The sequence below is a fragment of the Brassica rapa genome, chromosome A04 (genome assembly GCF_000309985.2).
Source record: "Brassica rapa cultivar Chiifu-401-42 chromosome A04, CAAS_Brap_v3.01, whole genome shotgun sequence".
NCBI classification, from domain to species: domain Eukaryota; kingdom Viridiplantae; phylum Streptophyta; class Magnoliopsida; order Brassicales; family Brassicaceae; genus Brassica; species Brassica rapa.
Window position 1 is genome coordinate 3,746,609 of NC_024798.2, and position 22,960 is coordinate 3,769,568.

General features: G+C 35.5%; 5 protein-coding genes and 1 pseudogene across 11 annotated transcripts; 4 read left to right on the top strand and 2 right to left on the bottom strand.

Moving 5' to 3' along the window:
• The first annotated feature begins 2,521 nt into the window (after positions 1 to 2,521).
• On the top strand, positions 2,522 to 5,586 carry LOC103863259 (protein NRT1/ PTR FAMILY 8.1). Of its 2 annotated transcripts, none has more exons than XM_009141014.3 (5): positions 2,522 to 2,782; positions 3,100 to 3,212; positions 3,280 to 3,497; positions 3,581 to 4,134; positions 4,523 to 5,586. In XM_009141014.3, exons 2-5 carry the CDS (start codon positions 3,104 to 3,106, stop codon positions 5,355 to 5,357), a joined length of 1,716 nt encoding a protein of 571 aa, XP_009139262.2. In that variant the 5' UTR covers positions 2,522 to 2,782; positions 3,100 to 3,103; the 3' UTR covers positions 5,358 to 5,586. The 2 variants fall into 2 exon arrangements, with proteins under 2 accessions (XP_009139262.2, XP_018514158.2); XM_018658642.2 differs by lacking the exon at positions 2,522 to 2,782 and adding an exon at positions 2,811 to 3,032.
• Positions 5,587 to 7,448: 1,862 nt separating this feature from the next.
• LOC103863262 (ataxin-3 homolog) lies at positions 7,449 to 11,310 on the top strand. 5 transcript variants are annotated; one of them, XR_001958147.2, is made up of 6 exons: positions 7,449 to 8,973; positions 9,258 to 9,901; positions 10,318 to 10,356; positions 10,442 to 10,622; positions 10,697 to 10,911; positions 10,988 to 11,310. XR_001958147.2 is itself a non-coding variant. In XM_033289559.1 (3 exons), exons 1-2 carry the CDS (start codon positions 8,734 to 8,736, stop codon positions 9,864 to 9,866), a joined length of 849 nt encoding a protein of 282 aa, XP_033145450.1. In that variant the 5' UTR covers positions 7,449 to 8,733; the 3' UTR covers positions 9,867 to 9,901; positions 10,029 to 10,121. The 5 variants fall into 5 exon arrangements, 2 of the variants coding, with proteins under 2 accessions (XP_033145450.1, XP_009139265.1); XR_004457215.1 differs by having other exon boundaries at positions 7,450 to 8,973; positions 10,210 to 10,356; XR_004457216.1 differs by having other exon boundaries at positions 7,450 to 8,973; positions 10,237 to 10,356.
• On the top strand, positions 10,286 to 11,315 carry LOC103863261 (annotated as a pseudogene).
• On the bottom strand, positions 11,129 to 15,024 carry LOC103863260 (mitochondrial uncoupling protein 1). Of its 2 annotated transcripts, XM_009141015.3 has the most exons (9): positions 13,707 to 14,556; positions 12,760 to 12,975; positions 12,585 to 12,663; positions 12,200 to 12,333; positions 12,014 to 12,112; positions 11,815 to 11,919; positions 11,653 to 11,727; positions 11,483 to 11,569; positions 11,129 to 11,385 (listed from the first exon to the last, which is right to left on the bottom strand). In XM_009141015.3, the coding sequence occupies exons 1-9, from the start codon at positions 13,785 to 13,787 to the stop codon at positions 11,344 to 11,346; spliced, it is 918 nt and encodes a 305-aa protein (XP_009139263.1). In that variant the 5' UTR covers positions 13,788 to 14,556; the 3' UTR covers positions 11,129 to 11,343. The 2 variants fall into 2 exon arrangements, with proteins under 2 accessions (XP_009139263.1, XP_033145449.1); XM_033289558.1 differs by having other exon boundaries at positions 12,014 to 12,333; positions 13,707 to 15,024.
• A 250-nt stretch (positions 15,025 to 15,274) lies between these two features.
• LOC103863263 (fructose-1,6-bisphosphatase, chloroplastic) lies at positions 15,275 to 17,526 on the bottom strand. Its single transcript, XM_009141018.3, has 4 exons — positions 17,033 to 17,526; positions 16,221 to 16,448; positions 15,608 to 16,114; positions 15,275 to 15,492 (listed from the first exon to the last, which is right to left on the bottom strand). Exons 1-4 carry the CDS (start codon positions 17,462 to 17,464, stop codon positions 15,421 to 15,423), a joined length of 1,239 nt encoding a protein of 412 aa, XP_009139266.2. The 5' UTR covers positions 17,465 to 17,526; the 3' UTR covers positions 15,275 to 15,420.
• Positions 17,527 to 20,095: 2,569 nt separating this feature from the next.
• On the top strand, positions 20,096 to 22,871 carry LOC103863264. The gene is made up of 3 exons (XM_009141019.3): positions 20,096 to 21,202; positions 21,645 to 21,965; positions 22,454 to 22,871. Exons 1-3 carry the CDS (start codon positions 21,136 to 21,138, stop codon positions 22,615 to 22,617), a joined length of 552 nt encoding a protein of 183 aa, XP_009139267.1. The 5' UTR covers positions 20,096 to 21,135; the 3' UTR covers positions 22,618 to 22,871.
• The last annotated feature ends 89 nt before the right edge of the window (positions 22,872 to 22,960 follow it).

Genomic DNA, 22,960 nt, shown 5'->3' on the forward strand with positions numbered 1-22,960 from the left:
TGGTTAGCTGGTTAGAACAGAATAAGTTTGTTTAGAATTAGCAGAGTTTTGATTATGTTTTCAGTTTGATGTTTTAAGCCAGCTATTTTTTCTTAAAGCTCCGTGTAATATAAACTGACGTGAGTATGTCTATCTATCGAAACAAACATTTTTTTTTTAATATACTAGGGTCGGCCCGTAGGGCGGGATATTAGTTAATTTGATATTCACTAAATGTTCGAGTTGAAATTTGTTTTAAGATTCAAGAATTTGGTTATCTGTTATGTGTTACTTATTAGTATGCGGTGGTATAGTTGTTTTTCGATTATTCTTGATTTGGTATTGTATCAAATTAACTAATTGTCCAACTCATAATTATAGATGTATAAATATGGATTTGTGATAAAGTTTGATGACAATACTATTTTTTTTAATTCTTATTCATAGTGGAGTGTGCATGTGTCAGAAAGAGGCATATATCAACTTTTATGTTTTTGCGTATGGATTTTAAATATATATTATTTTGTATAATGCATATTTGCTTTACAACATTTGCTTGTAGACTAAAAAAACTGTTTTCTATATTTTTAAAAGAGAAAATATTTAGTTTAGAATATAACATGGACATATGTATTGACTATATATAGAAATTGGGTGTTATTTTAAAATGAAATATGTATAGAGATTTTTCAACCATTAATTCACTGGCACAAAACATTTATAACTCCAAATATTTTCTTTTAAAAGCAAAACTAATAAAAGCGTGTACAACAAATATATTTTGATATATATTATATGCATCAAGTTATAAATGTTGGAAACATTGCAAAATTGTTTGGAGCAAAGTTTTTAACTTCACGATCTTCATCTTGACGTCAGTTCAGTGCCGGCCTTGGCCACAAGCATAAGAAGCATGGACTTCCAGCCAACACGATAATAAATATTTTCGCGGCCACATATTTATAAAAAGTGACTTTAGCGTAGTGGTTCTAAGAGAAATTACCAGTGCTGGAGGTGCTGGATTCAATTACCCCTGACAGCTTTTTGTTTTATTTTGGCCTCAAATATAAAATGGGACACGTGTCACTCTTATAACGCACGACTTGATGACATGGTATCACAGGAAGGAGGCGAACATATTTTTATATATATAGATAGATATCGAAACAACATGAATTAGGCCATTATTACCATTATTATGTATCAACTGATTTTAAGAGTTAATCATTTATTGAAACAATAGATTAAATATCACTTGGGAGGACTACACCATGTGAACCCATATTCCTACAAGTAATAATAACTAAAATAATGCATTGGATCTCAGTCTCTCTTAAGTCAGCGGCTAAGTGATTTTTGCTTACAAGATAATCTAATCCTTAAATTATTACTTGTTGATAATCTTCGGGATGATTCGATGACTTTCAAACATGTATTAAAGAATTCGAATATAAATTACAGCTAATCATTTGGGGATTAAGGAGTTCAAGTCAACAAGTTATAATTGGAGATACTGCCAAATCCTCAGTAGATATTTAGAAGTTATAATTGGAGATACTGCCAAATCCTCAGTAGATATTTAGGATTCAGTTTTTTTATTTGACATCATAATAGGATCCAGCTACGTGGATGCACATGCATTCCTTCTTTTTTTTCGGTATTACTCGAAGAATCTTTAGATCAACTATTAATAACTTGAAAATAGTTGTCTATTCTTTTTTTTGAATAAGAAAAAAGGTTAAATCCGGATCTATTAAAGACACAGACCTAATCTCTGGGTGGAGGATATAACCCACAGATAGATCCTTTTCTAGATATTCAAATGAGCCGAAAGCAATATTCCATATCCGTGTGGCCAGCGGAATTCGAACCAGGGTTCACCATAATAGATTTAATTTCTCAAGCGCCACTAGACTACCAGCACTGATTAATACTTGTCTATTTGCCCCTGTTATTTCACCTAAACCAAATCAAACCCCCATTATCTTTTACTTTCTCGATATCACTATCCGTAGTTTTCAAACGATCAACTAAAATCTTCTTTTTTCTTCTATTTTGACCCTAAAAGCAATGTTTGTTATCTACCAAAAAAAATCAAATTACTGTAGTTTTATTATCCTCAGAAATCCAACAAATATCAATTAAAAGGTCCAAAACCAAATATAAAAAAAGACATTTTTTTATTTTTCATTTTTTGATGAACCAATAATATATCAAAAGATTATTAAAGTGGTGGTCTGATTATAAAACATTCTAATTTTATGATTCGATTTTTCCTTAAAAATATCACAAAATGTGAAAAGAAAAAGATTTAAATAATTTCTGAAAATGACGTAAGGAAATACATAAAATAAAAAAATAGACACTCTTTATGAAGTATGAACACAATTTTAAAAAGAAAACTCAAAATTTTGTTTTCTTTAATTTATTTTTGACAAAAGTTATTGTTTTCACACTTCTTGCTTTTATTGTTTTTTAGTGGGAGAGGTCCACTAAAGTTAGGTGGATGATTCCTTTCGGATATAAATGAAAACTATCACAACACTGGGGACGAAACTGCAAACATGGGAAGAAAAGTAAAGAACGCTCTTCTATAGTTCTTCTATCCATCTTCTTGGATATAAATAGTAAAGCTGGTAAGTGGAAACAGAGAGTCTTCCAACTTTCCAAGCTCACACCTCATTAATAATACTCCCACAAGTGCCGTGTAATCATTCTCTTATCGCTTTACCCTTTTCCCAAAACTTATCTTTTCGTCACCCATCTCCGCCACCGTAACCGTCAACTTCTGTTTCGGACAAAGGTTTGCTCTTTCTTGGAGTTTTTAGTTTTGTCTTAAGCTTTTCCGTTCATTAACAAAGCCTTTGTATCTCGCTTTTTACACAGAATCTTGAATATTCTTAATCTTTTTTTTTTCCTACTGAATCTTGAATATTCAGAGCATGGATTTTATGCTTGCTTTTATGTAGTGGTCGTTTCAGTCTATTCATAAACCAAATGAAATGATTTTAGCTACTTGAAACCACTATGGGGTTTGCTCATATATACCCAAAGTATTCAGCTTTAACTTCTTCTTTTTTCCCCAACAGTTATTTGATTGAAAAGGCTCATTTTTTATAGGACTATGGAAGAAGAAAAGGATGTGTATACTGAAGATGGAACTGTCGATATTCACAAAAACCCTGCCAACAAGAAGAAGACCGGAAACTGGAAAGCTTGCCGTTTCATTCTCGGTACCAATCCTATCATGTTACTTTAGGACATGATCACTGTTTTGTTATAATGTTTTTTGTTCTTTAGGAAATGAATGCTGTGAAAGATTGGCGTACTATGGAATGGGAACTAACCTCGTGAACTATCTTGAGAGTCGTCTGAATCAAGGCAACGCTACTGCTGCAAACAACGTCACCAACTGGTCTGGAACGTGTTACATAACTCCTTTGATTGGTGCCTTTCTAGCTGATGCTTATCTTGGACGTTACTGGACTATTGCAACCTTTGTTTTCATATATGTCTCCGTGAGTTTTTTTCACTTCTTCTCTCCTAATGATTATCCTTGAAATGTTGAGTTTTATTGGAAGTAACAAGTCTTCTCTTACAGGGCATGACTCTTTTGACCCTATCAGCTTCAGTTCCTGGACTTAAACCCGGTAACTGCAACGGCGACACGTGTCACCCCAACTCTGGCCAGACAGCTGTTTTCTTTGTTGCCCTTTACATGATCGCGCTTGGGACAGGAGGTATAAAGCCGTGTGTTTCCTCCTTTGGAGCTGATCAGTTCGATGAGAATGACGAAGCCGAGAAGCTGAAGAAAAGCTCTTTCTTCAACTGGTTCTACTTCTCCATCAACGTTGGAGCTCTTGTTGCCGCCACTGTTCTTGTCTGGATACAGATGAACGTTGGCTGGGGATGGGGTTTCGGTGTTCCGACAGTGGCTATGGTCATTGCGGTTGTGTTTTTCTTCTTGGGGAGTCGTTACTACAGGCTTCAGAGACCTGGAGGGAGTCCACTCACACGGATCTTTCAGGTTATTGTTGCTGCTTTTAGGAAGGTGAGTGTTACGGTTCCAGAGGACAAGTCTCTGCTCTTTGAAACTGCAGATGATGAGAGTAATATCACAGGTAGCAGGAAGCTTGAGCACACAGACAACTTAAAGTAAGAAACACAAAAAAGTTTACATTTTTGTCCTATTCTAATCAATGTTCAAGAGAAATCGCTAGGCGGCAATTAAACGTTTTATAAGGGATTATTGATTATTTTTTGAATGGTCATTAATTTTTGAACGTTTAGACCGATTTTAAAAAAAAAAATGTTCTAGAAAAATCATTTTTGTTTAGGTCCGGTTGCCGCCTAAGCCGATTTTTAGAATATGTTCTAACCATTTATTATGAGGTTTCTAAGGGGATTAGACGTTGCACAGGGGATTACAGATTAGGCGGGTGTTTAGACCAATTTTTTAAAAAATGTTCTAGAAAATTCATTTTAGAACATTGTATCTAACCGTTCCTTGTGAGGTTTCTAACCAAAGTGTTGAACATGTTAGGTTTTTCGACAAGGCAGCGGTTGAGAGTCACTCAGATAGCATCAAAGACGGTGAGGTGAATCCATGGAGACTCTGCTCAGTAACACAAGTAGAAGAGCTCAAGTCTATAATCACTCTTCTTCCAGTATGGGCCTCAGGGATAGTCTTTGCCACAGTGTACAGCCAAATGAACACAATGTTCGTCTTACAAGGAAACACAATGGACCAACACATGGGGAAAAACTTCGAGATCCCATCGGCTTCCCTCTCGCTTTTCGACACGGTCAGTGTACTCTTCTGGACTCCTGTCTACGACCAGTTCATTGTCCCGTTCGCAAGAAAGTTCACACGTCAAGAACGTGGCTTCACTCAGCTTCAACGTATGGGAATAGGTCTCGTGATCTCCATCTTTGCCATGGTCACTGCAGGTGTCTTGGAGGTCGTGAGGCTCGACTACGTCAAAAGCCACAACGCTTATGATGATAAGAAGATCCCCATGTCGATCTTCTGGCAGATACCTCAGTATTTACTTGTTGGGTGTGCTGAAGTTTTCACCTTTATAGGCCAGCTTGAGTTTTTCTATGACCAGGCTCCTGATGCCATGAGGAGTCTCTGCTCTGCTTTGTCTTTGACCACTGTTGCGCTTGGGAACTACTTGAGCACGGTTCTTGTGACGGTTGTGATGAAACTGACTAAGAAGAATGGTAAACCGGGTTGGATACCGGATAACTTGAACCGGGGGCATCTTGATTACTTTTTCTACTTGCTGGCGGTTCTGAGTTTCCTCAACTTCTTGGTGTACCTATGGATCTCAAAACGCTACAAGTACAAGAAAGCTATAGGTCGGGCACATTGATGAAACAAACTGGCTTCAAGTCTTGAGATTCTTCACAGGGTTACAGTGTTGGTTTAGGTTTTGTTTAATATTATTTCAAAGTTCTTGGTTGTGATTTTTAAATGTAGATATACGTGTAGTTGATGATTTGGGTTTCCTCAACTTTATTGTGTGTTTCCTGAATAATGCTATTACTTGTCTGTAAAAGGTTTATTTGATTAAGAAAAAGTTTGAAACTTGGGACAATAAAGGTGAATATTTGCAAACTAATCCAAGTTTTAATTCCCGGTAGGTGTGGGCACTTCAAGTTAATTCGGTTCTAGAAATTTCAGTTATTTTATTGGTTCGGTTAATTTTGGTGGTTTGTGTGTTCGTTTCCGTTTAATCAGAGTTTATTTTAGTTTAGCTTCAGGTTATTCGGTTCTAGAAATTTCAGTTATTTTATCGGTCCGGTTTGGTTAATTCGATGGTTTGTGTGTTCATTTCCATTTAATCAGGTTTATTTTAGTGTAGTTTAGTTTGTCATGTTTAAAACATTAACATAAGGTTGTTAAGTCTTCCACATTGGTCAGAAAAAATAAACTACGTGACTTGATCCAATACATAATTGAAACAAAAACCTTTTAAAAGTCGTAATGGGAACTTTTGTTTTTAATGAAATTTAGTTTAACTTTTAAGCAATCGTGTTTCCAATATAAGAGACTTTTCCATCTTCTTAAAAAATATTTTGATTATATATTAGGTTAGAATATTTATGATTGAACAAAATGGAAAATACGTGTATGTATGATTATGGAAAATACGTGTATGTATTATAGGATTATAGTCCTAGTATCTTATATTCCTTGTAAGTTTAATTCAAATAATTACATAAACTCATTGGTTCTCGATTCGGTTTAGTTTAAAACCAAACTGAACCAAACCTTTATGGTTGGAAAAATCATAACCCAAATGTTTTGATAGTAGACTTAGATTTGGTTTGGATCGATTTAAGTTTGGTTGTTTCGGTTTGATTTAGTTCGCTTTGAATTTTTTGTCCACCTCTGATTCTTAGCATTACCTTAACTTTGCACATTTTTTTCACAAAAACAAAAGAACCAAAAAATCACTGTTGAAAGGTACATTGTGTATCTAAGTAGAAAAAGAGAAAGTAAGGTTATAAACTAAATATTTGAGATATTCATGAAAAACTTTTATGACATGTATTAGATTATAAGGTCTAATTATAAATTTTGATAAACTAATTAAAATCATATTAAATACATCAAATACCAGACTAGTGAATGTACCTTGTGTCGACGGAATGAAGATAGGCGAAGGACTAGACGAAGGGAGTCTCAGACTCTCAATCAAGTTCTTCAAAACATAGTTCTGTCCCATGACAGTGAAAACAGAGAAGACGGCACAAGCTAAATTCTTTCATTACCTAAAACGTTAGGAATTTTGCTTCATCCATGATGGAACAACACATAATTAAAATGTCGAATTACATGGGTATCATTTCTTTAAGTTGAAATTACTAGAATGAAAGTCTTGTGGCTCAAGGCAAATGGATTTAGGATCAACAGATTTTACGATTAGTAGCATCTAATGCAAACTAAAAATAAAGATTGAGAGTTCATTTTCTCTTCCAAATCTTAATTGTATCTAACATTTATAAATTTTATATGGAATTCAAGCTTTAATGGGTTTGATCACTTGCATAAGTTCTCCTAAATTCCACCTTGTTGAAAAATATGGATTTTATCAATAAAATCTATCAAATAATAAAATCTATCAAATGGGATTTGATAGGATTTGGACTATATTTTATTGTGAAAAAGCAATAAATCGAAATCCACCAAATAAGATGGTAAAACGTTTTTAAAAAATAAAAAACTTACTTCACATTTTTGAAAAGAAAATCAAACTATTTTAAATGAAAAAGAAATGGAAGGATTTGAAATCAATTTTTAAAAACTTCTAAATATTTTAAATATTTAACAAACGATAAAATATCAAATTATAGTAATTTTAAAAATAAAAATATTTGTTAAATAAATATTAAAATTAAAAAGTTTTCTGAAAAATTCTGAACTCTAAAAAACCTAAAAAATTGTAACCAATCTTTTTAAAATTTATTCAAATTTTGGATTTTCTTGGATTTACTCAAATCTTTGATTTAATAATCCCCCTTCTATGCTCTAATTCTCTTGAAGTCAATTATTTTTTCCACATGGCACACATTAACATGTATAATGTAGTCATGTCAGAGAAGTTTCCTAAGATAATACTAATTTTTTTTATCATAAATATAACACACAAATGTCAAAATGATCAAAATATTTTATTAAAAATGTAAATATACATGTATACTCATATATGTCTCCGTGAGTTTGGGAGATGAAGTTTATGATTTTTTAAAATAAATAAATATTTAAAATTTAAATTATTATTTTTTAAATAGTTTTAAACAGTTTTCAGATTTTTTTAAAAAAAAAATTGAAAAGGAAAAATTTATAACAAGTTCAAATTCAGAAATGCATTATTAATAATTTTTAATTATTTATCTAAATAATTAATTATGTTTATATTTATATGTATATAATGAAACTTATTTTAGTCTTTTTTGTGGGTTCTTTTGGTAAAACAATAATTATTTTAGTGTCTTTGAGGTAATTATCCTTTGTGTCACTTGTTCCGAATGGTAACATCGGGTAGAGTGGTGCGAGACAAACGTATTAGATACTGCAGTATGGTTTAGCTGCGGTTTGTATAAGAGAAACGCAAGCTGCGGAACAATTGCGGTTCGTCAAAGAAAGCGGTTAAAAACTAGAGAAATTTCCTAGGATAACATTTTTTAAATTTTTCTCACAAAAATAGCTTTCAATAAAAAAAAAAAGATCAAAATAAGTTTTATTAAAAGGTGAAAATGTACTTTTACCCTATGATTAACTAATCTAAGGGCCGAGTTTTGGGGATAGAGTTTCAAATAAAAAAAAAAAATTTTAAAAAATTTAAAAATAAAAAAAAAGACTATTTTGATTATTTTTTTTCTTGAAAGCTATTTTGTGAAAAAAACTTGAAAATGACTATTCTAGAAAATTGTCCTAAAAACTATGAATATATACAAGTTTTTACAAAAAAAGAACGATGAAATATACAATAAATAGGTAACTGCTGGATACATTGTAAATTATTTGCAAATGTTGGAAAATTGTAAAAACAAAATGAAAACTCATATGACAGGAAAGAAGGATAACGAAAGGGAAAATAAATATTCTGTTTCTAACCTCCGATCTCCTCATTGCTTCCTCTTTCTCCTTCTTAGCCTCTCGCTTCCTAATTGCTTCAAGGCAAAGACTCTCGCATCGCTTCATTAATATAATATTCGTCAGGGAAGCAGAAGAGGAATCTTATGGAGCGAACGAGCAACGGAGGAATGTTGTACCACGAGGTTCAGGAAGCTAATCTTTGCGCCGTTCACTGCGTCAACACCGTCCTCCAGGGACCCTTCTTCTCCGAGTTTGATTTGGCCGCCGTCGCTTCCGATCTCGACGAGAAGGAGCGTCAGGTCATGCTCGAAGGCGCCGCCGCCGCCGATTTCTTCTCGGAGGAGTCTCACAATGTCTCCCTCGGCGGCGATTTCAGTATCCAGGTACAATTGCGATTGCGTATGACTTTCGCCTCATTGTGATTCCATTTCTTATTAAGATTAGACGAAATTAGGGTTGAATGCTTATCTTAATCAATTCACCAGTTGAAAGATTTCAACTTTATGGGCATGAAGGAACTACTCTATAGGTATTTGATCATGATTGTCTCTTGTAATAAGTAACTTATCATCTATGGTTCTTGAAGAGCTTGAAAGCTTGTGGCTTGACAAGAAGACGAGTCAGTTTTTTCTTAGTCTTGAGGAAGCTTTGTGTTTTTGATTGACAGGTCTTGCAGAAGGCTTTGGAAGTGTGGGATTTACAAGTGATTCCACTCAACTGTCCCGATGCAGAGCCTGCGCAGATCGACCCCGAGCTTGAGAACGCCTTCATCTGCCACTTGCATGACCATTGGTTTTGCATAAGGAAAGTGAGCGGCGAATGGTATAACTTCGACAGCCTCCTCGCTGCACCCCAACACCTATCGAAGTTCTACCTTTCTGCGTTTCTTGACTCTCTGAAAGGCTCGGGATGGAGTATCTTCATAGTGAAAGGAAGCTTCCCTCGGGAGTGTCCCATGTCGTCTTCTTCTGAGGCTTCCAACGGTTTTGGACAGTGGCTTTGTCCTGAAGACGCAGAGAGAATACTAAAGGAGACAAGCTCGACGCAGAGTTCTTCTTCTTCTTCTGCTGTAAACAACAGAAGTAGTGACAATGTTGATCAGCAAAGACCGTATCAGGCGTTGTCGCGTGAGGAAGTGAGGACTTTTTCAGAGATGGAAGATGATGATTTGAAGGCAGCGATTGCAGCGAGTTTGTTAGATGCTTCTGCGGCTGGGGCTAATCTTGGAGCTGTTGGGATTACTTCTCAGAGGGAGGAAACTGAGAAACAAAAGTAGCAGAGAAAACAGAGTACAATGCTGTATTGATGAAGGTGAAGACACATTCACTTGTTTTTTTGTTATCAACAAGTTTACATACAGAACATAAAAGTTTACATGGACAAAAACAATAAACGGGTTGTAAAATGGTGTTTTGTTTGATTTCTTTTTCCTTAACAGAGCATAGCATAGGTTGAATTTATTTATTGAAAGCTGATGATGGCTTTGATGATGATGGTGATGACCCCAACTTTAGTTTCATCACTTCTTTTACTTTCTCTTCTTGTGATTCATCCGGTTGTTTCGATTTGAGAGCCTTTGTGATTTCCTCTGCACATGATGATCTGTTTCTGATATTCAGAGTGAAATACAAATATCTTGGTAACAGTTGAGATCTGAGAAAATCTGAATCCAAGGTTGCTGATCGTTCTTCTCAAATGGGTTCTTCTTTGGAAAAGTTGTTCAACAGATAGAGGACTTGTACATGAGAGTCTGGGAGGTGGCAATGGTAAGTGAATCAATTATTAGAAGCTAAGTGATGTCTTGCTTGTGTAACTTTTTGTTCTTCTTTCTCTTATGAAATGAATCTGCAGTTTCAGATGTGATGCTGTGGAGGAAGAAGAATATGAGTGTTGGTATAGTGACGGTAACAATAGGATCATGGATGGTGTTTGAGACATTTTCTTACACCATCCTCACTCTTCTTTCAAGTGTTCTTCTCCTCTTGCTCTCTATTCTCTTCCTCTGGTCCAAATCTGCATCTATCCTCAACAGGTAAAACCCACAACTCTCTGACAAGAGATCCTGAGTTTTCCATTCATTTATGATTCAGTATTGCTTGGTTCCAGGCCATTACCGCCACCATTTCCGGAGTTTCATATAACTGAAGCAATGGCTAAAGAAGCGTCCAAGTTGTTACGCATCCATTTGAATAAACTGTTTCAAGTCTCGCATGACATTGCAATGGGAAGAGACTCAGAGTTGTTTATCAAAGTAGCCATCTCTCTGTTTCTCATCTCATTCATCGGAAGCCTCATGGATTTTCAAACACTTTGCCATACCGGTAAGTAAATATATCTCATAGACTTGGACTGGTTTAAGCTGGAAATTCATTAAACTGTGGTTGTTTCTTTTGCCAGGGGTTTAGTGGTTATTGACAGTTCCTACTTTCTATGAGAGATACGAGGTTTACATAGATATATCACTATTGCTCATCTACAACAGAGCTAAAGAGCTTTACCTTAGGTTCCAGATATGGGCTCATCCGGAAAATGAGAAACTAAGCTGAAACTCTCATGTAAATATTGATATATGTTTGAATGGTACAGCCAAAATATGAGCTACCCACAGAAATTTTATTTCAAAGTTTTACTCTGTTCCAAGAACAGTGTTAGATGAAGTTCTGGACGATGCTAGTCCTCTCTCGACCACCGAAGTTAAGAAGAAAACATTGGTGCTCTTATTCTATCTTCTGCAAACTTTGTGTGTCTTAGTATTATTTTTTGGACGATTCTAGTTCCCGGACATACTTCTTTGCCTGGATCAAAGTATTAAGAACTGAGATTATAGAACTGAGTATTAAGGGCCTTGTGTGATTGATTCGATACAGTAAAGGTTGCATTAGTCATTTTTACCTGTTCAAGTGTCAAAAACATGATGACGTTCCATGAGCCAAGGCGTCCAAAGTTGGGGATGAAGCCTTTGTAAAATGCCATAGGACCCTGTAGAGGTAAAACTCAATGGTTAAGCAAACAGTTTCTAAGAGCAAGACTTCTAGAGCGGATAGAGAGCCAGAGTTGCTTACGTCGCTCTGTAGTGTTTTGACGAAGCAGTCTATAGTGTTTTTGTAAGCAGAATCACCCATCATTCTTGATTTCACCTGTACCATACAACCAGATTCAAGAAGATTAATCAGGAAGCTTAGTGAAACAAACTCATGCTCTAGTATCATGTTTAGATATCATACCACGTCAACAGGGGAACCGATGCATACAGCAAAGAACCCTGCTCCCAGTCCAGATAGAATATGTGTGACAACGTTATCAGTGAAACCAGGAATCTTCAAGATTGTCTGAAAGAAAATAAAAAAAAAGGAACGTTAATTAAAATGTAGGATCATTGAGTTAGGCTAGGCAACAGAAGCAGAGATTTAATGTGTTTCATACCTGTTTCACTTGATCGTAACTTGCTAATTCAGCAGCGTTGATGATAGCGTTTCGTGCTACATTTGGTCCAAGACCAGTCCAAAGAGCTCGGACTCCTTCCTGCCAGAGCCAGATCAAATAGATTTGAAGCAGGGCTTTAAGCAAACTTATGCATAGTCTCAGTTTCCATGACAACATGATAACTACCTGTCTCACAATTGTTGAATACGCATTCAGCGCTCCAGTATACCGTTTTGGAACACCTGCCGCTAGTTTTCCTTCAGCCTGAAGTCTAACTTTCACAAGATCAGTGGGATTCGCTACTATGATACCCAAAGCGCCTGTAGAGTTAGAAAATAACAAGGACACAAATGTTATTTCTTAAAGGTATAAACTATATACGAGTTTAAGAGTTATTAAATTATTATTCAGTTAATAATAGATAAGCATTTAATATTAGAGTGTGTCTCAGTGAAATTTCTCTTTAGTTTTCTAGCTTTTTTCAACTTTTATTTATGGCTATTCTCAACAAATGATAAAAGAAAAAAACATCCTGAGTTTCTTCTAAACATTTTTCTAACGTTATGCTAACCTGTTGTCAAACCAGCAAGGATTTTCTTGCTCAACGGAACATCACCTACATGGTCTTTCCCTACGTACAAGTTTTTTACCTGAGGAAATAAAAGGGATGGTTAAGCTTTTTGAGTAGTGTAATTACAAATCACGTTTTGTAGAGCAAGAAAGAAGTAGATTTGAAACTAACCCACCGGCTCATACATTCCGATTCTTAGACCTCCACAGAGGCACTGACGATGCAGTCCCGGTACAATACCTTTCCATAGTGAACGAAGGCCTTCCTCCCTTGCAATGGTACCAACAGTTCCCAACAGTCCACGGTATTTAGGCAGCGTAACATCTCCAGCTATGGCAGACTTTTGGAGTTGAAGCCTAACTTTGGCAGTGTCCAACGGAATCGTACATACCTGTGATGATGTTGCAACCAGAGTTATCTGAGTAAACAGTGGAGCTCATTTGTTCTCAGAGTGAAAAAAAAATCATCAAGTTTGCATTGCTAAAATATAACGGACAAATTACTTAAATAGCAGAAAAAATATTACTACAAAGTTAGCACACAAGATGAAAATGACTTAATTAGCACAAGTTAAAAGAAAAAAATTTACTAAATTACTCTAAACCCTAAACTTGTATCCTAATCCCACACATGTTACAAAAAAAATCACTAAACACAAACTCAAAAATATAATAAAAATACATTTAAGGTTTTAATTAATGCTATTTTGGTTATTTTCTCTCTTGTATGTTAATTATGGAATATAGTAATAAAGTATTTTAGTGCTATTTAAAGGTATTTTTCAAAAATTGTATACAATGATCAAATCGATTTCATCATCAAGATTCTTAATCCTTTCAATGTTACGAAAGATCATATCCAAAGCGTAATTAGCATCGTCAAACACTGCAATCCAAACTTTAAAACTCAAGCCTACCACAGATCTTACCGGCTAACCGTATACATGGAGATGAAATATTGAAGGTCGAATCAGTTCCATACAAACTAAACATGAGCACGTAGAAATGGTATATAGAGTATAGTAACACGATGCTCTAGCTATACGATGACACTCGAAGATCAAACTCATCGGAATCATCATGAAAATTCAAAAGTCCATGGAAAGTTGGGTGAGATGATTACCTCGCCGACGCAGGCAGCGAAGGCACTGCAGGCGAAAGTTTTGGGCAACGTAAGGTCGGGTTTGCTATCAGCAGTTACCATCTTCTTCGATCCACAGAGACGTTCGGGGTTTCTAAACACAGAGGGAAAGAGAGGAATCACGAGAACAGTGACGACGATTACAATTAAGCAACTTGGTTTCAGCTAAGCAACGAAGGTCCCTCTGGTCTCTCTGCTACGTAGCGCTTTATATACACTTTTTAGGTGTGTGTGTGTCAGTAATTTTGATATCATCCGTCAGTTAGTTATTCCTTGTCATTTTACTTCGAACACGTCGAATAAATGCCTGACACCACGTCACGGTGGATTGTAACTAATTGAAATAAATTACACCAAAAAATTGAAATAAAAAATTGAAATAATTCTAATTGAAATAAACATATTTCATGAAATTCTATTCTTCTTATGGATAGTGCATGTAAATTTACCAAAAAGAAAATGTGATGTTAAATTGTTTTTTTTTGAAACACTAATGTTAAATTGTTTAGAATTAATAAAATGATCCGCATTTTCTATTTATATTGATAAATTTTAAAAGAAGTTATTTCATGGTGTTACAAAAAGGAGTTCTTTCATATTCTAGTCATCTGGCATATATTTCGTGAAAAATAGTCAGACGGACCAATCTAATACGCAATATTTGGAACCTTCCAACAACATGGATTTATATTGGCTCTATACAACCGGTGTTTATCGAACTTTAAAAAAAAAAATCTTTTTAAAGTTAGGATCCTACGAATGTTGTTAAAGAAAAATTCAGAAATTGTATAGTTTGAGTGTTAATAGAAGATACATATAGTTTGCTAAATACAATTGTTCTATCGAATTGCTAAATACAAGATGGGCTTAGCGCAAGCGATACGGCCCAACACAGCAACTCCGTATCATCATCTTCTATCTCACCGGCCCATTAGATCAATATGACCGTTAAGCCTTTGAACAACGAACCATCCTTTTACAGAATTTCAATCACTGATAACATCATTAATGGAGTTTCTTATTCAGTTTATAAGTCCGAAATAAGTCGACATCGAACATTTAAAATATATAAAAGTTTGAAAATCATTTTTAACTAGGTAAAATAATCTAAAAGTCCGGTTTATAGTTAGTCCAGTCCACCTGTTCTTTAATCATTTTGAGTAAGTCAGCACATTTCATTTCAAAGATAACTGGATATATGTTTTCTTCATTAGCGCATGCTGCGCGCAGTCTAGAGGAGACATTCCAAGTTCACGTGTAACACCGAGAGGCAATGTTGCTTACTCTTTCTTTGATTTGAGATTTTCATGATGTATTAGTCCTCTCCCTTACTCACCCATTCTTCTCTTAACACAGCCAGGAGTAGCAGGTAGAGAATGATGTTACAGACTATAGACTGATTTTTGAAGATTTCATGTGGATATAAGACACCAACCGCAAGATCCTCTGCTTTTGCTAACTATTGTGTGCTAATTTCTTAAATGATCTGTGGAATGTAAAAATGTTATCCATGGTCGATCCTAATTAAATTGTACTACGATTTGTATAAATTTAACTTGGTTCTGGCTCTATATAAGACAGCTGATTTCTCTATATTGATATCAACAACAAAATAAAAATTTCATATTTAGGATGTGCCATGTTATCAGAAAATGGCTTACAATAGAAATTAAATGGCTTATGTTTCATAAATGACTCAAGCCAAGTACTTCTCCAGCTTCTCCACTTCTTCTTTGCTTCCAATGTAGAGTGGAACCCTCTGATGTATCTGTCATGTATCATAACGAAATTTTTTAGTCTGATAACAACACCCTAACTTCGGATATGGTCTTGGAGTTGTATAGGTTAATTTCTTGTAATAATTAAACATGAAATGGTTTTACCTCGGTCGGTTGGATATCTAGGACTCTCTGGTGTCCATCTGATCCTTTACCTCCGGCTTGTTCAACGATGAAACTCATCGGTGCACACTCATACAAAAGCCTAAGCTTGCCGTTTTTGCTCTTGGCGTCACGAGGGTACCCGTAAATCCCACCGTACAACAAAGTCCTATGAAAATCACCGACCAAACTTCCAATGTACCTTGCTGAGTAAGGCTTCCCACTTGGACCAGGATCCTTGAGATCATCAATGTACTTCTTCAGATTCTCGTCCCACATCTGGTAGTTCCCTTCGTTGAAAGAGTAGATTTTCCCGGCTTTCGGGATCTCAATATTCTCTTGAGTTAGGACGAACTCTCCATACATTGGGTCGAGGGTGAAGGCGAAAACGCCTTTGCCTAAAGTAAGAACGAATATGACTGAGCTTGAGTACATACAGTAGCCAGCTGCTAGCAAGTTGTTCCCTGGCTGGCACACGTTTACTATACACCTTTCTTCTTCTGACCCAAGCTGCAAACAACACACAACCCCATAGGATAACCTTATTTTTCCTACATTGTAAAATGTGTACCATTTAGAAGTGGGAATAATAACCAAGGGAGAGTAGTTATATTACAGCAGAGGTGTCGTCGGAGTTGTCGGGTAGACACTCGTCATTGGGGCTGTAGATACCAAAGATAGAACCGGTAGAGACAGCGGCGTCAATGTTAGAGGAGCCGTCAAGAGGGTCAAACACGACAACGTAGTTGCCGGAGTAACTTTCCTCCACAGCCACTGGCACATCCTCTTCCTCAGACGCTATGATTCCCGTTCTTCCACTTGATCTCAAACAGTTCGAAAACACCTGCATGCACCATCCTCAATCTTTTTATTACACCATCCAACAATTTACATCATGTATAAAAACTATGGTTTAGTACTTGTAGATTGAAACTATGTTGTCTACCTTACATACTAATGAAATATTACTGTTTTTTTTTCATTAAATTGAAGTAACTTTATAAAGTTGAGTTTCACTTTATTTTAGAGTATAAAATAAAACAATAAGTAAAAAAATGTACTACATTTTCGAAAAATCTTTGTTCTAAAATAGAAAATTGAATAAAATTTGAGAAAAGTTACTATAGTCTCTAATTTTGAGTGAAAAAATAAAATAAGAGGTTGGAAATGTTCTAATCAAAACCGAAAAATGATTTTTGGAGAGACAAGAACTTCAAGGGTTTCCAATGCTTAGCTTCTACATATATGTGTGTATATATATAGTTAAACATATTTATTTATTGATCCAATAGAAAACATGTGAATTGTTTTTCTTTCATTGGTTAGGGTCTAAAGGATTCTGCTTGTTGCATCTAAAACGTTATGATTCTAAAAGTCATTGCCTCAAAGAAATATTCAGACACGTGTATATATGAATAAATATTTGACCTCATTAGAGACGACGTCAAGCTTCTTCTGATCCTCTCCCTGAATGTTAACAGCTCCTTGAACGCCCGTCAGATTAGAGATTCCGGCGCGCTGAACTAGCGAAGCGATCTGCTTACATGCCATCGCTATGCTCGACATAACTATCGTCAGCTCTGTATCTATCTCCCCTTTCATCTCCTGTCTCAGCAACCAGCTCGTGAGTGTCTGAAGCTCATACCCACTCTTCTTCTTTGCAGCCGGTTTAGTTTCCGCCGTAGCATCCGCCGCAACCGCCATACACCTCACTCCAGTAGCATGATGGTTTTTCCCAACTGCTACTCGTTTCCCGCTCAGAGATGGGAAAAGGATTCGTGGCTGAGGTGAGGCCGCCACATGGCGAGAGCTTGAGAGAAGAAGATGAGACGATGATGCTGTTCCGGCGGTAGCTGCCATTTTTCTGAGTTTGTGTTTGGAGAAAAATGGCTATTGGAAGCTTTGTTTTTGGAGGTGGAGAGAGGATCGGATTGTGAGGTGGACGAACGATTCGATTCATGTGGATCCCACTTATCTTCGTTGGAGTTGACACATGAACATAGTGTTTGGTCAAGGATCGATAGGAGTTAGACCATGATTATCCCTAAAACCCTTAATGGGGTTCTTAATGATTTTTTTAGTAATAAATGTAACTTAAAAACCTTTGTTAAGAAACTTCTATTTTGAGTGGTCCAATGGGAGTTTCTTAAATAAAAGTTCTTAAAAAAAAATGTTTGATGAAAATTATTCATAAAGCTTGAGATGAAATGTTTGATGTTGTGTTTAGATAATTATTTGAGAAGTAAAAAGAACGTTTGATCTTGAGATGGAACGTTTGATCTTGAGATAACTATTTTGAGAAAGAAGAAGAATGTTTAAGATGGACCTGAGAAGGAAGAAGAACGTTTGTGAACTTGAGAAGGAAGATTAATGTTTGTGAACTTGACAATACATTTTCATTTATACAAGTTTCTAAATACACTTTGCTTACAAACAACAAAAGATCAAAGACATAACCGAAGGGCTTAGACAACACGGCCAGATCGCTGAGCAAAACGTCTACAACTGGTTTCAGAACCGGCGTGCTCGGTCCAAGAGGAAGCAGCATGGTGGTGGTGTTGGTGGTTCTAACAACAACAATAATGGTGCTTATGAGGTGGAGACTGATCAAACCGAGACGGTGAATGAGAAGAGAAAGATATCAGAGAATCTTGTTTCAAGACAAGTGATTACTAAAATACAGAACAAGAACTGAACAAAAGTCCGTGACTGATATACAGAAGATGACTTTACACTCTTCTTGACCTACACAAGTCTGTGACTGATGACTGATGACTTTTCACTCTTCTTCACCTGAAAAAAAATGAGAACATGACACCCTTTATATCAACAATATACAGAAGAGTAGACTACAAAAGTGAGCTTCTCCTTCTTAGCCTTAACCCTCTGTGCCTCAGCCAACAAAGACATTCGCTTCGCCGTCTTTGCATACGGGTTCAACTTCAACATCACATTCAAATTCTTCAAAAGATTCTTCTTCATCACAGACCTCTTTGCATCCTTCTTAATCGGCTTCACCGCACTATGCACCTCTTGAATCAGAAAAAGGAATAAGCTTTATGCTCAAAAACAGGAGAATAATCGAAGGAGGGTGAAGGAATCTCACGAGAAAGCGCCCGTGCCAAGTCAATTTGCGGCGCTTCACGACGTGAGGAAGATAGGGAAGTACAAACGTTTGACGATTTCTTTGAGATTCCCATTGTAGCTTCCTCCAAACTCCTCCGTCGTTCTCCTCTCTTCTCACGCTATCTAATCGTCGGATTCTGATTCACCTCTTTCTCCCACCTTCAGCCTCCTTCGTTTTCGACGAGAGAAACAAAAGAACAGAAAAGAAAAAGAGAAAAAAAATAAAAAAAAATAAATGCATTTGCAATGAGAAGCTGACACGTGGGGTAAAACCTTTCTTAATAATCGATCTCAAAAATCCTTCCTTAAGGATCGGTAACAGCTTTTTTATTTTGTTTTGATTTAATTAAATCCTTCTTTACCACTAAAACCCCTCTTAAGAAACCCCTATAATCATGCTCTTATCTCTTGATATAGTGTTTGGTCGAAACAGTTGGGCCTGATGTAAGTTTATCTTAGCCAAGCTAACCCAACCCAACCCAACCCAACACCACGACATAAAAATATTATAAAGTTTTTTTTTGTTGTAGGCGTGGTCTTTTTTTCTTTTGTTAACCAAGTGTAGGCGTGGCCTTAAACCAGACATTGTTGGTACTTGTAACTGAATTCCGAGATCCGAACCAAATTTCGAACTGAAATTTTTGAATCATATCTGATCCAAATGTCAAAATACCTAAACAAATTTTGTAGAAACGTATTTAGGATTTCCGATATTATTTGAACCCAATAAAATAAACAAAAATTCAGAAAACCCAAATTTAAAAATCTTAATTAATATTTGAAATGAGTTTGTAAATGAAACAAATACCCCAAATAATCAATATTATATTTGACTTATAAATAAATGAATACAAAATATTATTAATTCAATCGTAGTTCTGATCCAAAATTTGATAGCATTATAAAATTTACTTGAAACCGAATGTTATTTGCTAAACCCGATTCGAACATTTATAAAATCTGAATATGATTTAGAAGCTTTAATCAGAAAAACCTAATCCGAACATCCAAGTCTAGCTTCTAACAAAACGAAGGGAATTTAAATTCGTAATGATTTTGTAACCCAGAGGTTGAGATTAATTACACCAAAACGAAACTAAAATTAAACAATTTATTGGAGGACATGTATCGGCTCTTTATCACGCTACTCGCTAATGAATTTTTCAATATTAGAATTGACTAACTAGATGAAAATTCATGTTGAGTTATAAAGATGCGACGTGATGCTGCATTAGTATTTATCTCTACGCTAGAAGTTTCCAGTTTACTAGGTCAATGGAAGCATAATATATCTTAAGAAGAAATTTTGTACATGTAGAAAGTTAGCAAGGGACGTGACAAGTTTTCTTATAACAGAACTTTCAAAACATTGCTTCTACGTATGATAAATATATTTTTCAAGCAGTTTTTGGCAAGAATTGTGTCATACATTTTCCAAATACAAATTATAATACTTGATTTACAAACTCTCCCTCAAGATTGCAGTTGCACCGATATTACTTTGAGCAAACTAACGTGTTGTTTGGTCGCGAAGAAAATCAATTTAACGCGTAGAGTCAAATACGGACGTGAACACATCTATGCACGTCGCTTTAATTTGTTTCCAGGAAAGCCACTAACCCGAAAGTCTTGTAATGAAAAAGATTTATTCAACTAAATTTTTAGAATAGTCTACGTCTTTGATACGTTCATTGGAATATTAAAAATATGCCAATTTACAAAATAAAAGTAGTTAAAATGTTTACATAATAGTATCTTGTAGCGAATTTGAAGAATCCGGGCAAAAGTCTAGATGACCGAAACGAACGAAGCTATCAATAGTAAAAAGTCAAAACAATACAGAAGTTTTTGGTACAAGAAAAAATACAAGTTCTAATATAATAAACTACCGACTGAAGCCTAGTTCATATTCCGTAACACATATGAACTTCCAGCGCACAGTCTTTGAAGATTGAAATCAATAAGCACTCAGTTTATGATGTTTTGATCATTTCCAAAATGTAGTAAATACATATAATTATAGACAATCATGAACTTGTAATGGATCAAACAATTCAAAGTTTTAAAATGGAAAGAAATTACCAATTGTTGATAACAAAAAGAAATGACCAATCACATAACGTAGTACAAATAAAAATGCAACTACTAGGAAAAATATAATTTTACTGTTGACAAAAAACCATCTTGTACTGTATATTATAGTAAAATCATATATAGAGGCTGCTATATAATGAAAATAGTAAATTCAAATCATTCTTTAAATCATCTTGTATATATATACTCATAAACCCCATAACATCTTCTTCAATATACGCCTTCTATTCCATTGACAACATCAAACTTTAAACCCCTGAAGATCAAGAAAGGAGAAAGAGAAGGAGCGATAACAACAAAAAACAGAAGCAATGTCTTATTCTTCCCTCAAATTGCCAATCTTTCTCATTCTCTCATCTCTTCTCCATGCTGCTTTAGGTACGTACACATATCTCTATTGTATACAAAGCTCCGGTCGTTAGAAAAGATCATGATCAAGACCAATATGATCATCTCCATTTTTTAAGTCATGACCAATTTCAAGATTTGTTTTCTCAAAAGTTATTCTTAATTAGGTAAGTCTTTAGTTTTTACATCATAGGAACACGAAGGACCATATATTTCACATTTCTCAGCATAATCATGTGAAATATTGATTGGACCCCAAAATTTAAGAGTTAATATATATTAGATATTTACCTCCACTTTATTCAAACAATTATTTTTATCAAGGTTTTTAACAAATTGTCTATGCCAATCAAAATTTCAAAACCGGCCTTGAGACCAATATAAGATAAACTATAGGAAAATAAAAATCATATGTGAACATTTGATTTTTTTTTCTTAATCAGTTTACGTTTTGTCTTTCCTATAATTGTAGGAGAAGACATCATATGCGAGAATCTGCCCACAAATATGTGCGCGTTCTCGATATCGGCCTCCGGGAAAAGATGTTTATTGGAGACAGCTAACGTCGCCGGAGAATACACTTGCCGGACTTCCGCGGTGGAGGTTGAAGGAATCGTAAACCACGTGGAGAGCGATGAGTGTGTAGCCGCTTGTGGTGTTGATCGGAAAACCGTAGGGATCTCCTCGGACGCAATGATGGAGGCAGGGTTCGCCGCTAAGCTTTGCTCTCCGGCTTGTTTGGATTATTGCCCTAATATCCTTGATCTTTATTTCAATCTTGCCGCCGGTGAAGGTACGATCTTGAGCTGATCTTTTCCTAAGTCTTTCATGCGTACGTTGACATTTTTTTGGTGTGGGTACCAGTACCACATATATAAATCTTATGAATTGAATAAATCTTTGTTTTGATAAATAAGGTTCTTGTTGACAAAACTTAATTGACATGTTCACATAAATAAATAGATGAAAAGAATTAAAGGCATAAATTTCTTAAGTAAAAAATGCTTACATACAAATAGATCATGTGAATGCATGAAACTCATTTTTGTATTTCTGGTGCTTCTTATCGTCAAAACAAGGAATTTCGGTAGGAGCTTGATTTTGTCCTTCACTAATCTTAATTATTATTTGAATGATAAAAAAATTATCTATTGCACCCTATGGTTACTTACTTTAGTACTATATTTTCTTTTTTGAAACACACTTTAGTACTATATTAAACCCTTAAATCAGGGATGTAAAGTGTACACTTGGCGTAACGTACCAATGGACTACACGCAGGTGCATTTTTACCTGATCTGTGTGATGCTCAACGGACAAATCCCCACCGTTCGATGTTGGAAATGCTCAGTTCCGGCGGTGCGGCTCCTGGACCAGTTTCCGAGACTGCTCCAGGCCCTGTCTCCGACTCCTCATCCCCTGCTCTAGCTCCGGCTGCTATGTAAAATTAATGTTATTTATTTCACGTGTGTCATGTTTATGTTTAATATTTCGATTGATGATCCATAATGAATCATATCTCTTTATATGATTGGTGCTAGCTCATCAATTGATACATTTGAGAGAAGAGGATTCAGAGTGAGTTTGCATTTTGGTTCTGTTTCGTAATATTGTCCATGTAATAACACTTTTTGTTATACCATTGTTTTGTTTTCTTGTTCGATATGTATACCATGTGCAATCTCAACTTATACCGTTATACCCGATGCTCCTTTAGAAAAAAACATATAAGGCGACAGGGGCGAAGCCAAGAAATTTTTATAATGGGTGCATAACACTAAAACCAGA